A 13,119-nucleotide genomic window follows, 5' to 3' on the forward strand; every position below is an offset into this window, starting at 1 on the left:
TCAGTGGGGTGTTAAAGTTTCTCACTATTATTGTAGCAAAGTCTCTAGGAACTTTGTTTATGAATCTAGGTGCTCCAGTCTTGGGTGAGCATATGTATATGTGTGTGTGTGTGTGTGTGTGTGTGTGTGTGTGTGTGTGTAGAAAGAACACTATTTTTTATTCAAATTTAAATTATTTATTAAACAGTGGCTCTTCAAAACATCGCCAGTTTTACAAAATTCATTTTTTTTTAGGGTTCTTGAGTTTTTATTATTGTACTTTAGGGTCTGGGGTACATGTGCAGGTCAAGCAGGATTGTTGCATAGGTACACAAATGGCAATGTGGTTTGCTGCCTCAATCCCCCATCACTTACATCTGGCATTTTCCCCTAGGTTATCCCTCCTCGACATCCCCACTCCCTCACTGTCCCTCCCTTGGCCCCCCCCAACAGACCCCAGTGTGTGATGTTCCCTTCCCTCTGTCCATGTGTTCTCATTGTTCAACAACCACCTTTGAGTGAGAACATGTGGTGTTTGATTTTCTGTTCTTGTGTCAGTTTGCTGAGAATGATAGTTTCCAGATTCATCCATGTCCCTACAAAGAACATGAACTCATCATTTTTTATGGCTGTGTAGTATTCCATGGTGTATATGTGCCACATTTTCCTTGACCAGTCTATCGTCAATGGGCATTTGGGTTGGTTACAGGTCTTTGCTATTGTAAACAGTGCTGCAATGAACATACGTGTGCATGTGTCTTTATAATAGAATGATTTATAATCCTTTGGGTATATACCCAGTAATGGGATTGCTGGATCAAAAGAAATTTCTATTTCTAGGTCATTGAGGAAGCACCACACTGTCTTCCACAATGGTTGAACTAATTTACACTCCCACCAACAGTGTAAAAGTGTTCCTATTTCTCCACATCCTCTCTATCATGTATTGTCTCCAGATTTTTTGATGATCGCCATGCTAACTTCCATGAGGTAGTATCTCAATGTGGTTTTGATTTGCATTTCTCTAATAATCAGTGATGATGACCATTTTTTCGTATGTTTATTGGTCTCATATATGTCTTCTTTTGAAAAGTGTCTGTCTGCCCACTTTTGGGTGGGTTTGTTTTTTTCTTGTATACTTTTCATTCTTTGTAGGTTCTGGATATTAGCCCTTTGTCAGATGGGTAGATTGCAAAAATTTTTTCCCATTCTGTTGGTTGCCAGTTCACTCTAATGATTCTTTCTTTTGCTGTACAGAAGCTCTGGAGTTTTATTAGGTCCCATTTGTCTATTTTTGCTTTTGTTGCCAATCCTTTTAGTGTTTTAGTTATGAAGTCCTTGTCTATGCCTATGTCTTGAATGGTTTTGCCTAGGTTTTCTTCTAGGGTTTTTATGGTGTTAGGTTTTAAGTCTTTAATCTGTCTGGAGTTAATTTTAGTGTAAGATGTCAGGAAGGGGTCCAGTGTCTGCTTTCTGCACACTGCTAGCCAGTTTTTCCAACACCATTTATGAAACAGGGAATCCTTTCCCCATTGCTTGTTTTTGTCAGGTTTGTCAAAGATCAGATGGTTGTAGATGTGTGGTGTTATTTCTGAGGCCTCTGTTCTGTTCCATTGGTTAATATCCTGTTTTGGTACCAGTATCATCCTGTTTTGATTACTGTAACTTTGTAGTATAGTTTGAAATCAGGGAATGTGGTGCCTCTAGCTTTGTTCTTTTTGCTTAGGATTGTCTTGGCTATGCGGGCTCTTTTTTGATTCCATATGAAGTTTAAGATGTTTTTTTCCAGTTCTTTGAAGAAGGTCATTGGTAGCTTGATGGGGATAGCATTGAATCTATAAATTACTTTGGGCAGTATGACCATTTTCACGATATTGATTCTTCCTAACCATGAGTATGGAATGTTTCTCCATCTGTTTGTGTCCTCTCTTATTTCCTTGAGCAGTGGTTTGTAGATCTCCTTGAAGAGGTCCTTTACATCCATTGTTAGTTGTATTCCTAGGTATTTTATTCTCTTTGTAACAATTGTGAATGGGAGTTTGCTGATGATTTGGCTCTCTGTTAGTCTGTTGTTGGTGTATAGAAATGCTTGTGATTTCTGCACATTGCTTTTGTGTCCTGAGACTTTGCTGAAGTTGTTTATCAGTTTAAGGAGCTTTTGGGCTGAGATGATAGGGTCTTCTAAACATACAATCATGTCATCTGCAAATAGAGAAAATTTGACTTCCTCCTTTCCTAATTGAATACCTTTTTTTTTTCTTGCTAATTGCTCTGGCTAGAACTTCCAATACTGTATTGAATAGGAATGGTGAGAGAGGGCATCTTTGTCTAGTGCTGTATTTCAATGGGAATGCTTCCAGTTTTTGCCCATTCAGTATTATACTGGCTGCAGGTTTGTTGTAAATAGCTTTTATTGTCTTGAGATACGTTCCTTCGATAACCTAGTTTATTGAGAGTTTTTAGTATAAAGGGCTGTTGAATTTTGTCAAAGGCCTTCTCTGCATCAATTGAGATAATCATGTGGTTTTTTTCTTTGGTTCTGTTTATTTGGTGGATTACGTTTATAGACTTGTGTATGTTGAACCAGCCTTGCATCCCTGGAATTAAGCCTACTTGATCGTGATGGATAAGCTTTTTGATATGCTGTTGCAATCAGTTTGCCAGTATTTTATTGAAGATTTTTGCATCTATGTTCATCATGGATATCTGAAGTTTTCTTTTTTTGTTGAGTCTCTGCCGGGTTTTGGTATCAGGATGATGTTGGCCTCATAAAATGAGTTAAGGAGGATTCCCTCTTTTTGTATTGTTTGGAATAGTTTCAGAAGGAATAATATCAGCTCCTCCTTGTACCTCTGGTATAATTCAGCTGTGAACCTGTCTGATCCTGGACTTTTTTTGGTTGGTAGGCTATTAATTGCTGCCTCAACTTCAGCCCTTGTTATTGGTCCATTCAAGGTTTCAGCTTCTCCTGGTTTAGGCTTGAGAGAGTGTAAGTGTACAGGAATTTATTAATTTCTTCCAGATTTACTGGTGTGTGTGCATAGAGTTGTTTATAGTAATCTCTGTACTTTGTATTTTTGTGGAATTGGTGGTGATATCCCCTTTGTTGTTTTTTATTGTATCTATTTGATTCTTCTCCCTTTTCTTTTTCATTAATCTGGCTAGCAGTCTGTGTATTTTGTTGATCTTTTCAAAAAACCAGCTCCTGGATTTATTTATTTTTTGAAGGGTTTTTGTGCGTGTGTGTGTCTATCTCCTTTAGTTCTGTTCTGATCTTAGTTATTTCTTGTCTTCTACTAGCTTTTAGTTTTTTTGATCTTCCTCCTTTAACTCTTTCAATTTTGATGATAGGGTGTCAATTTTAGCTCTTTCCTCGCTTCTCATGTGGACACTTATTGCTCTAAATTTCCCTCTAGACACTGCTTTAAATGTGTCCCAGAGGCTCTGGTACATTGTGTCTTTGTTTTCTTTGGCTTCAAAGAACATCTTTATTACTGCCTTCATTTCATTGTTTATGCAGTCAACATTCAGGAGCCAGTTGTTAAGTGTTCATGAAGCTGTGCAGTTCTGAGTTAGTTTCTTAATTCTGAGTTCTAATTGATTGCTCTGTGGTCTGAGAGACTGTTTGTTATGATTTCTATTCTTTTGCATTTCCTTAGGAGTGATTTACTTCCAATTATGTGGTCAGTTTTAGAGTAGGTGCAATGCGGTGCTGAGAAGAATGTATATTCTGTGGGTTTGGGGTGGAGATTTCTGCAGATGTCTATTAGGTCTACTTGGTCCAGATCTGAGATCAAGTCCTGGATATCCTTGTTAATTTTCTGTCTGGTTGATATGTCTAATATTGACAGTGGAGTGTTAAAGTCTCCCACTATTATTGTGTGGGAGTCTAAGTCTCTTTGTAGGTCATTAAGAACTTGCTTTATATACGTCCTGTATTGGGTACGTATATATTTAGGATCATTAATTCTTCTTGATGCATTGATCCTTTTACCATTATGTAATGCCCTTCTTTGTCTCTTTTGATCTTTGTTGGTTTAAAGTTTAAAGCAACTCCTGCTTTTTTTTTTTTTGCTCTCCATTTGCTTGATAAATCTTCCTCTATCCCTTTATTTTGAGCCTTTTGTGTGTCCTTGCACGTGAGATGGATTTCCTGAATACAGCACACCAATGGGTCTTGACTTTTTATCCAATCTTCCAGTGTTTGTCTTTTGATTGGGACATTTAGCCAATTTACATTTAAGGTTAATATTGATATGTGTGAATTTGATCCTGCCATTTTGATGCTAGCTGGTTGTTTTGCTCCTAAAAGAAGCCTAAACATGGAAAGGAAAAACCAGTACCAGCCACTGCAAAAACATACCAAACTGTAAGGACCATTGACACTATGAAGAACTGCATCAACTAACAAGCAAAACATCCCACACAAAAGATGATTTTGTTGGTTTACAGTCTGTTTTGTCAGAAGCTAGGATTGCAACCTCTGTTCTTTTCTGTTTCCCTTTGCTTTGTTGATTTCTCTTCATCCTTTTATATTTAGCCTATGTGTGTCATGCATGTGAGATGGGTCTCTTGAAGACAGTATGCCAGTGGGTCTTGATTCTTTATCCAGCTTGCCACTCTGTTTTTTAATTGGAGCACTTAGTCCATTTACATTTAAGGTTAGTATTGGTATGTGTGGATTTGATCTTGTCATCATGATGTTAGCTGAGTGTGTTGCAGACTTGTTAATGTGGTTTCTTTATAGTGTCACTGGTCTGTGTGCTTTTATAGTGGTTGATAATGATCTTTCATTTCATATTTAATGCTTCCTTCAGGAGCTCCTATAAGGCAGATCTGGTTGTAACAAATTCCCTGAGCATTTGCCTGTCTGAAAAGGATATTAATTCTCCTTCCCTTATGAAGCTTAGTTTGGCCAGATATGAAATTCTTGGTTGGAACTTCTTTTCTTCAAGTTTGTTGAATATTGGCCCTCAAACTTTTCTGATTTGTAGGGTTTCCACTGAGAGGTCCACTGTTAATCTGATGGGTTTCCCTTTGTGGGTAACCTGACTTTTCTAGCTGCCTGTATGAGTTCATTCTCACACTGCTAATAGTGACATACCCGAGACTGGGTAATTTGTAAAGGAAAGAGGTTTAATTGACTCACAGTTCAGCATGACTGTGGAGGCCTCAGGAAACTTAAAATCATGGCAGAAGGGGAAGCAAACACCTTCGTCTTCACATGGTGACAAGAAGGAGAAGTGCCAAACAAAAGAGGGGAAAGGCCCTCGTAAAACTATCAAATCTTGTGAGAACTTACTCTATCACGAGAACAGCAGCATAGGGGTAACTGCCCCCATGACTCAATCACCTCCCACCAGGTCCCTCCCATGACATGTGGTGATTATGGGAACTATAATTCAAGATGAGATTTGGATGGGGACACAGCCAAACTATATCACTGCCTTTAACATTTTTTCTTTCATTTTGACCTTGAAGAATCTGATGATGGGTCTTCAGGATGATCTTCTCATGTATCTTCCTAGGGTTCTCTGAATTTCCTGAATTTTAATGTTGACTTCTAGCTAGTCTGGGGGAATTCTCATGGGTGATATTCTGAAATATATTTTCCAAGTTGGTTCCATTCTCTCCATCTCTTTCAGGTACACCAATCAGTCATAGATTCAGTCTCTTTACATAATCCCATATTTCTCAGAGATTTTGTTCTCTTTTCTCTATTCTTCTCTGCTTGTCTTCTTTCAAAAAGGCAGCCTTTAAGCTCTGAGATTCTTTTCTCTACTTGGCCTATTCTGCTATTAATACTTATGATTGCATTATGAAATTCTTCCAGTGTATCTTTCAACCCTATCAGGTCATTACATTCTCTTTACTGGCTATTTTGTCTGTCAGCTCCTGCAATGTTTTATGATGATTTTTAGCTTCCTTTCATTGGGTTACAATGTACTCCTTTAGCTCAGTGATCTTTGTTCCTATCCATATTCTGAATTCTACTTCAGCCATCTCAGCCTCAGTCTGGTTCCAAAGTCTTGCTGGAGAGGTACTGTGGTCATTTGGAAGAAAAAGAACACACTGGCTTTTTGAGTTTTTAGCATTCTAGAATCAATGTTTAGCTGATTCTTTCTCATCTTTGTGTGCTTATCTATATTCAATTTTTGAGGTTGCTGACATTTGGAAAAATTAAAAAGTTTTTCTTTTAACAGTCTGGCCACTTTTCTGTAGGTCTGCTTGTTGTATGCTGGGGGTCTACTCCAGTTTCTAGTTGCCTTGGATTTTCCAGTATTTGGAGTTATCAGTAAACTCTGTGAAGCAGTGAGGATGGCAACCTGCCCCTTCCCCTGGGAGTGCCATCCAAGGGAGGTAAGGGCCAGCTGCCAGCCTGAATGCACCTGCAAGATGTGGCTGGACCCCAGTTTGGAGGTCTCACCTAGTCAGGAAGAATGGGATTGGGAACCTGCTTAACAAAGGAGTCTGGCTATGTTTTCATAAAGTAGTCATCCTGTGCTGGGGGTGTCCACTTCATTCCTTTGTTGCCTCAGACACTGAAGCTTGAAGGCTGGAAAGGCTAAGTCACCAAAACCTTATCAGCCAGAGAATACTGGTGAAGGTAGCCAGAGACCCCACTTGGGAGGTGCCACAGTATGAAGAGGAAAGGGGTTAGGGACCTGCTTAAAAAAGCAGTCTGGTCACAATTTTCTGTGGCTGTTGTGCTATGCTAGGGTACGACTTTTATCCCCAGTCACCTTGGGCTCTCTAAAGCCTGAAGGCTAGTACTTCTAAATTGCCCAAACAGCAAAGATGGCAGCCTGCCCCTCCCTCTGGGAGTTCCATCCCAGGGAGTTTTCAAATCTGTGTAGGCCAGATAACACTGGTGGGAATGGATAGAGGCCCTTGTTGGAGGTTCCACCCAGTGACAACAGGATTGGGGACCCAATGAAAGAAGCAGTCTGGCCATGGTTTCATAAAGCAAATGTGTTGTGCTAGGGTACTGCTTCTGCCCCTGGTCGGCTTGGGTTCTCCAGAACACAGAGGGTGGAATGGCTAAGTCACCCAAACAGCAAAGATGGTGGCCCGCCCCTCCCTCTGGGAGCTCTGTCTCAGAAAGTTTTTAAATTTCTGTCTCCTGGAGAACACTGGTGGGGTTGGCCGGAGAACCTAGTTTGGAGATTTCACCCAGTGAAGAGGAACACATAAGGGGCCTACTTAAAGAAGCAGTCTGGTTATGCTTTTGTAGAGCAGCTGTGCAGTGCTGTGGTACCACTTCTGCCCCCAGTTGTCTTGGGCTCTCCAAAACCTATAGGCTGGAATGGCTAAGTAGCCCAAACAGCAAAGATAGCGACTCACTCCTACCTTTGGGAGCTCTCTCCCAGGGAGTTTTTGAATATCTATCAGCTGGAGAACACCAGCAGGGTGGCTGGAGGCCCCAGTTTAGAGGTCCTGCCAAATGAGGGGGAGCAGATAAGGGACCTGCTTAAAGAGGCAGTCTGGCCACCCTTTGGTAGGATAGCTGTGCTGTGCTGGGGGATCCCTTCTACCTCCAGTCAGTTTGGAATGCAGGCTGGAATGGCTAAGTTGCCTAAACAGCAAACACAGTGGCCTGCCCCTCCTTCCAAGAGCTTCGTCTGAGGTGCAGCCCTGCTACCTGTAGCTGGCTGGAATTCCAAGCCAGTGGGTCTTATCCTGTGAGGCACTGTGAAAGTAGGACTCTAAGACTATCGCTGTTTGGCCCTATGGATTCAGCCTCTTTCCTAGGGGTATGTATGGGAGTCTAATCTCCCACTTTGCCGGAATTGCAGTTACTTTTGTTGGAAAGCCTGGAGCTGGAATATCTAAAGTTCTTGTGCGTACCTGAGTGACTACTCTGCCAAGACTCCATGTAGCTCTGTGTGTCAGACTGAGGGCCCTGGTGAAGTGGGTTCATGAGGGGATCTCCTGACCTGAGATCGGTGGTTTCCTGTGGTCATACATTCACTCACCACTTCCCTGGACAGGGGAGGTTTACTTGGTTCTGTGTCACTCCTGGGTGGGCCATTGTCCCACCTTGCTTTTCTCCATTATTTGTGGTTTTTGTTTCCTTTAGTCCCAATGCAAGTACCTGGATGTCTAAGTTGAAGGTATTGTATTTACTCACCCTTTTCATACCTCTTTGTGAGAGCCACGCACCCTAGCTGCTTCTAGTCAGCCATCTTGGCCACTCCCTCCAAATTCTTAAAAATTGTTTTAATCTCTTTGTTACATTTCTCAATTTTGTCATTTATTGTTTTCCATATGTTGTTGAGTTGTTCCTGTGTATTCTTATGAAGTTTGCTAAGCTTCCTTAAAATAGTTATTTTGAACCTGGGTGTGGTGGTGTGTACCTGTAGTCCCAGCTACTCAGGAAACTAAGTGTTAGTATTGCGTCCAGGAGTTCAGAGGCAACATAGTGAGACCCTGCATCCAAAAAAACAAAAAGTTATTGTGAATTATTTCTGTCAGTTCATACAACTCTATTTATTTAGAATCTGGGATGGGTGCTTTATTTTGTTTCTTTGGTGATGTAATGTTTTCCTAATTATTTTTTTTTATCCTGGTGGCCATGCTTTGGTGTCTGTGCATTTGAAGAAGTAGGTAATTATTAATTACATACTTTGCACACTGGCTTTGTCTGGGAAAGCCTTTCACTAGTCAGCCTGTCCATAGATTCTGGGCAGGCCATCTGGCATAATTCATGGGCCAGCTTCTGCTGGAGTACTTAGGCTGGCTGGTCTGCTGCCTGGATCAACAGATAGGAAGGCCTAGAGCCTGGATCTACTTGGGTGAACCTGTTGATTGTCTGCTGGGTGGGCCTTGAGCCTGTATCCCTGGGGGTCAGCCTAATGCTTGTGACTACTGATGGTAGTGTGGTGCTAGGTGGGCTTAAGGCCTGGGGTCATGGGGCTTAGTCTTCCACTGAGGGCTGTCTGGAACCCAAGGCCACTGAAGTTGGCATGGTAGTGGGGAGAACCAGAGATTGAGTCTAACATGTAGGCCTCAAAGCCTGGGACTTTGGGGCCTGGTCTCGTGCCAGGGTGGGTCTGGAGGTTCAGTCTGTGAGTACCAGCTTGGAGTTGGGTTGTAGGTCCCTGCCTTGTGCTGGGCTTTACTGTGGTGGCCTTGGTATTGGAATAAAATTGTTCTTCCTACTGTCTTCAGTGTGTCTTTTCTTATTTCTATGCTATGTGCAGATATTGTGATCTCTCACTTGATTTCCTTAGCACTTGTGAAGGTACTTTTATATGTGGCTAGTTGTTATAATGGTTGTTTCTACAGGTATATGATTGTTGAAGAGTCCTATTCTACCATCTGGCTCCCTATTATTATCTGCAAACCACTTAAACAGTTCCTGACCCATAGTAACACTATGAACCAAATTTCTATAGTTAGAAAAATCATAAGTTTTGGTTCTGGAAAGTTATTGCTGAGCTATTTTTCAAAGACTCTGTTCTGAAAATTCTGTTTATTCATCCTCTTTCTGGCTGCTGCTTGTCCTATGTGTATTTATATTTCCTGAGGGTTTTCATATGGTTAAAGAAAATACTTTCTATTTTTAGTTTGAAAAGAGTTTTTATTATAAATGTATTTTATCAAAGATTTATTCATTACATTTATTGAGATAATCTTGCAGTTGTTTTCCTTTAATCTTTTTATGTGAAGAGTTATATTAATTGACTTTCTACGGGTAATTTCACATCCAAATTGGTAGATTTAGCTTGCCAACATGTGCATACACAAGCATACATATTATTTTTAAGATTTTTGTATTTATAAGTGAAAATGATCTGTAGTTTTCTTTTGCTATCCTTATCTGGTTTTGGTATCAATATGTTATTTGTGTCATAAATGAAGTTTGGGTATATTATACCTTTTTATATTATCTTGGTTTGTGTGAGATTGAAATTATTTGGTTGTTTGTAATACAAATATGTATTTTAAAATGTTTTTGGCATTTATTCAGTATTTGTATTGGAGTCTAAATAGTTATGTCTACTCAGTCTACTGACACAATTATTCTTGGTGCACTTTCTATGTGCCAGGCACATTGTAAGTCCATTACTAAATTATTTTATTTGTCCTCCAAAGTACAGATGAGGATAATAAGTTTATGAGAGTAAAGATATTTGCTTAGGGTTACACAGTTAGTAAATACTGAAGCTGGGATCAAAGATAAGCTTCTCTGACTTTAAGGCCTTTTAATATGAACTCTGTGGCAAAAGAGACACACACATACCCCATAATAAAATTTCTGATGGATTAACAATGGTAACCTCTGGGTAACGGAAAAATAGTTGACCATCTTATAAACTTTTTTCCATCTTATAAACTTTTTTTTGTATTGTGATTTTTGCGTGAACATTTAATATCAAATAGACTAATGTGCTTGAAAAATTAGACACATATATATGAAATTCAAGGCTGTAAAGATTAAAAACTAAACTGACTTTCATTTTAAAATTACATAAAATTATGCAGGCATACTGCTTAAGAGCCCTTGAAACATGAAGAAAAAATGTGAAAAAATTATAGTTCCAGTACAAAAATGCAATTACTTCAAACTTTTTAATGGAGTAATATATATATACTTTTAAAAAGCATGGAGGTTATAAAATAATAGGTATAAATATGGTGGAAAAGAATAGGATTTGGAATCAATTTGGATTTAAATCACAGCTCTGTAACTTACTACATTTCTAATCTTGGTATAATAAATTCCTCTGAGGCTCAGTTTCCTTCTGTGCTATTTAGAAAAAATACCTTATTAGCAAATATACTATCTGAATAAAGTGTGATCATGTACCAAAAGAACCTATCATATACATGCTCAAAAGGTTGTAGCAATTTTTATGCACTGTTCATATTTCAATCATAATTTTGCCATTTATATTACACTTATTTCTTGAAAATTGTTATTCACAATTCACAGTTTACTTATATTATGTCTTAATAGCATTTTTTAATATGTGAGATACATTCATGTGCCTTTTGTTAACAATAGAAGGATTTGGTCATGTTAATGCCTCAGTATTTAAATAATACTTAGAATTATGTCTGTATTATGTGATATGGTTTGGCTCTGTGTCCCCAACCAAATCTCACGTTGGATTGTAATCTCCATATGTTGAAGGAGGGGCCAGAGGTGACTGAATCATGGGGTGGACTTCCCCCTTGTGGTTCTCGTTATAGAGTTCTCAGGAGATCTGGTTGTTTGAAAGGGTATAGCATTCCCCTCTCTCTGTCTCTCCTGCTCTGCCTTGGTAAGCCGTGCTTGTTTCCCTTTCACCTTCTGCCATGCTTGCAGTAGGTTTTCTAAGGCCTCCCAGCCATGCATCCAGTACAGCCTACAGAACTGTGAGTCAATTAAACCTCTTTTCTTCATAAATTACCCAGTCTCAAGTAGTTCTTTATAGCAGTGTGAGAACAGAATAATACCTGATGTTTTAATTATTTTCTGAAATTAGACTTACATAAGTCAGAGAAATTAAAAGGAATAATTAGTCTTCCAAAATGGTGAAAAGTCATTACACAATTATAATTGACATGTTAATGATTTCAGGTTGTAGAATCATCATTGCAACAGCTGGAATGTGATCCCACTGAAATAGAAGAATTTGTGGAGCATTTCATTTTTTTGAATACAATTTCCTCAAAAATACCTAAATTAGAAAAAGAATACTTAACAATTTCTCAGCTATTTTCTGTCATAAAGCATTACCAGATCCATATTTCAGAAGAGCAAATTGCTGTATACAAGGTTCTTCTTCTTAAGTTTAGTCAACTAAAATCATCTATGAAGTTAAGTAAAATAAATAAAAACACTGCTATAACTAAATTCAGAGATAATTTGGAAGCATGTATCAGTGGTCTACGTGTTGACGTTAGCAATTTAAAAGCCAAAGTAAGTTTTTTAGGGTTTTTTTTTTGATATTTTAAAATAAAAACTTGATCTTAGTCTTGTAAGTCTAGGCATTTGTGTATTTGCTTTCAGTGGAATTTTGGCTAAATAATATAAGTTAAACTGGGATTCACAGAGAGAATTTTGGTGACTTGTGAACTTGAATGGGAAGTAAAATTATATCTCTATTTTCACTAATTTCTAACTGGAACATAGCATTTTCTTAACTATGAATCAGTGTAGGCAACAAACAGCTACATGGCTGGTGACTTTTACCGTAGGCTTCAAGAGACTGCCAAATGGGCTCATGGCATAAAAAGGACTAAACCCCCTGAAATCTTTCTGGGCCAGTCTTTACCTTTTTCTGGGCCAAATGGTATGCTATTTCCAGTTTCACTCACTTATCAGGTAAAAGCCTAGATAATATTCTAAAAGGCTTTCACTGCCAATAAAACAGGTACGTTCTGGACATACTGATTTCTTTTAGAAAGTCTTACTCTTATTTTTTAGATAAGAACTCCTCTTCTGTTATGTGCTGGCATTCAAGTGACAACAGCAATGGAAATGATCCAAACTCTCTCAGGGGAAGCTGAAATTTTAACTAACAAAGCTAAAGCATATTCAAGCTATCAGGATTGTTTCAGTGATTCTCAATCTCACATACATTCTGTTAATATGGAAGAAATTACACAGATTGTGCTTTCAGAGATCTCTGACATTGAATGTGACTTGACTTTGAGAAAAAAATTATGGGAAGCACAAGACGAGTGGAGGAAATCTTCTTGGGAATGGACAAATAGTTCTCTCCAAAGTATTGATGGAGAAGCAGTACAGAGAAATGTTTCAAAACTGATGGACATAATCTTGGTACTAGAAAAAGGTAAAAATGTGTTTCTCAAATTTTCCCACCTAGGTTTATATACCAAGTAGCCTTTGGGCACCAAGCACATTGTCCTTGGCTTGTTTCTTTACCTGTTCTCAGGGATTGATCATTATGGCTAGAGCTACAGTACGGGAGTATAGATAGGAATTTTACTAAAGCAAGAAGATTAAGTTTCTGTTAAAAGAATTTTATTAAGTAATTAATAATTTTTATATCCTTTAAAAGTTGGTTCCCTGCATAGAACCCCAACTATCTCACCCTAATTATGGCTCTTTTAGGGCACTGGTCAGAGATGTTTTGATGATAAAGGCCCATCTGCAGAATCTCTATCTTTGGGTAAACAGCTGAA

General features: G+C 38.8%; 1 protein-coding gene across 1 annotated transcript in view; it reads left to right on the forward strand.

Moving 5' to 3' along the window:
- The window catches only part of DNAH14 (dynein axonemal heavy chain 14), a 400,020-nt gene that overhangs the window by 98,789 nt on the left and 288,112 nt on the right, over positions 1 to 13,119 (forward strand). The window contains exons 18-19 of the mRNA XM_037737730.1: positions 11,549 to 11,890; positions 12,398 to 12,767. Of these exons, the coding sequence (XP_037593658.1) occupies positions 11,549 to 11,890; positions 12,398 to 12,767 (712 nt within the window). The remainder of the gene's footprint in view (positions 1 to 11,548; positions 11,891 to 12,397; positions 12,768 to 13,119) is intronic.

The sequence above is a fragment of the Cebus imitator genome, unplaced genomic scaffold (assembly GCF_001604975.1).
Source record: "Cebus imitator isolate Cc_AM_T3 unplaced genomic scaffold, Cebus_imitator-1.0 Scaffold42, whole genome shotgun sequence".
Lineage (NCBI taxonomy): Eukaryota > Metazoa > Chordata > Mammalia > Primates > Cebidae > Cebus > Cebus imitator.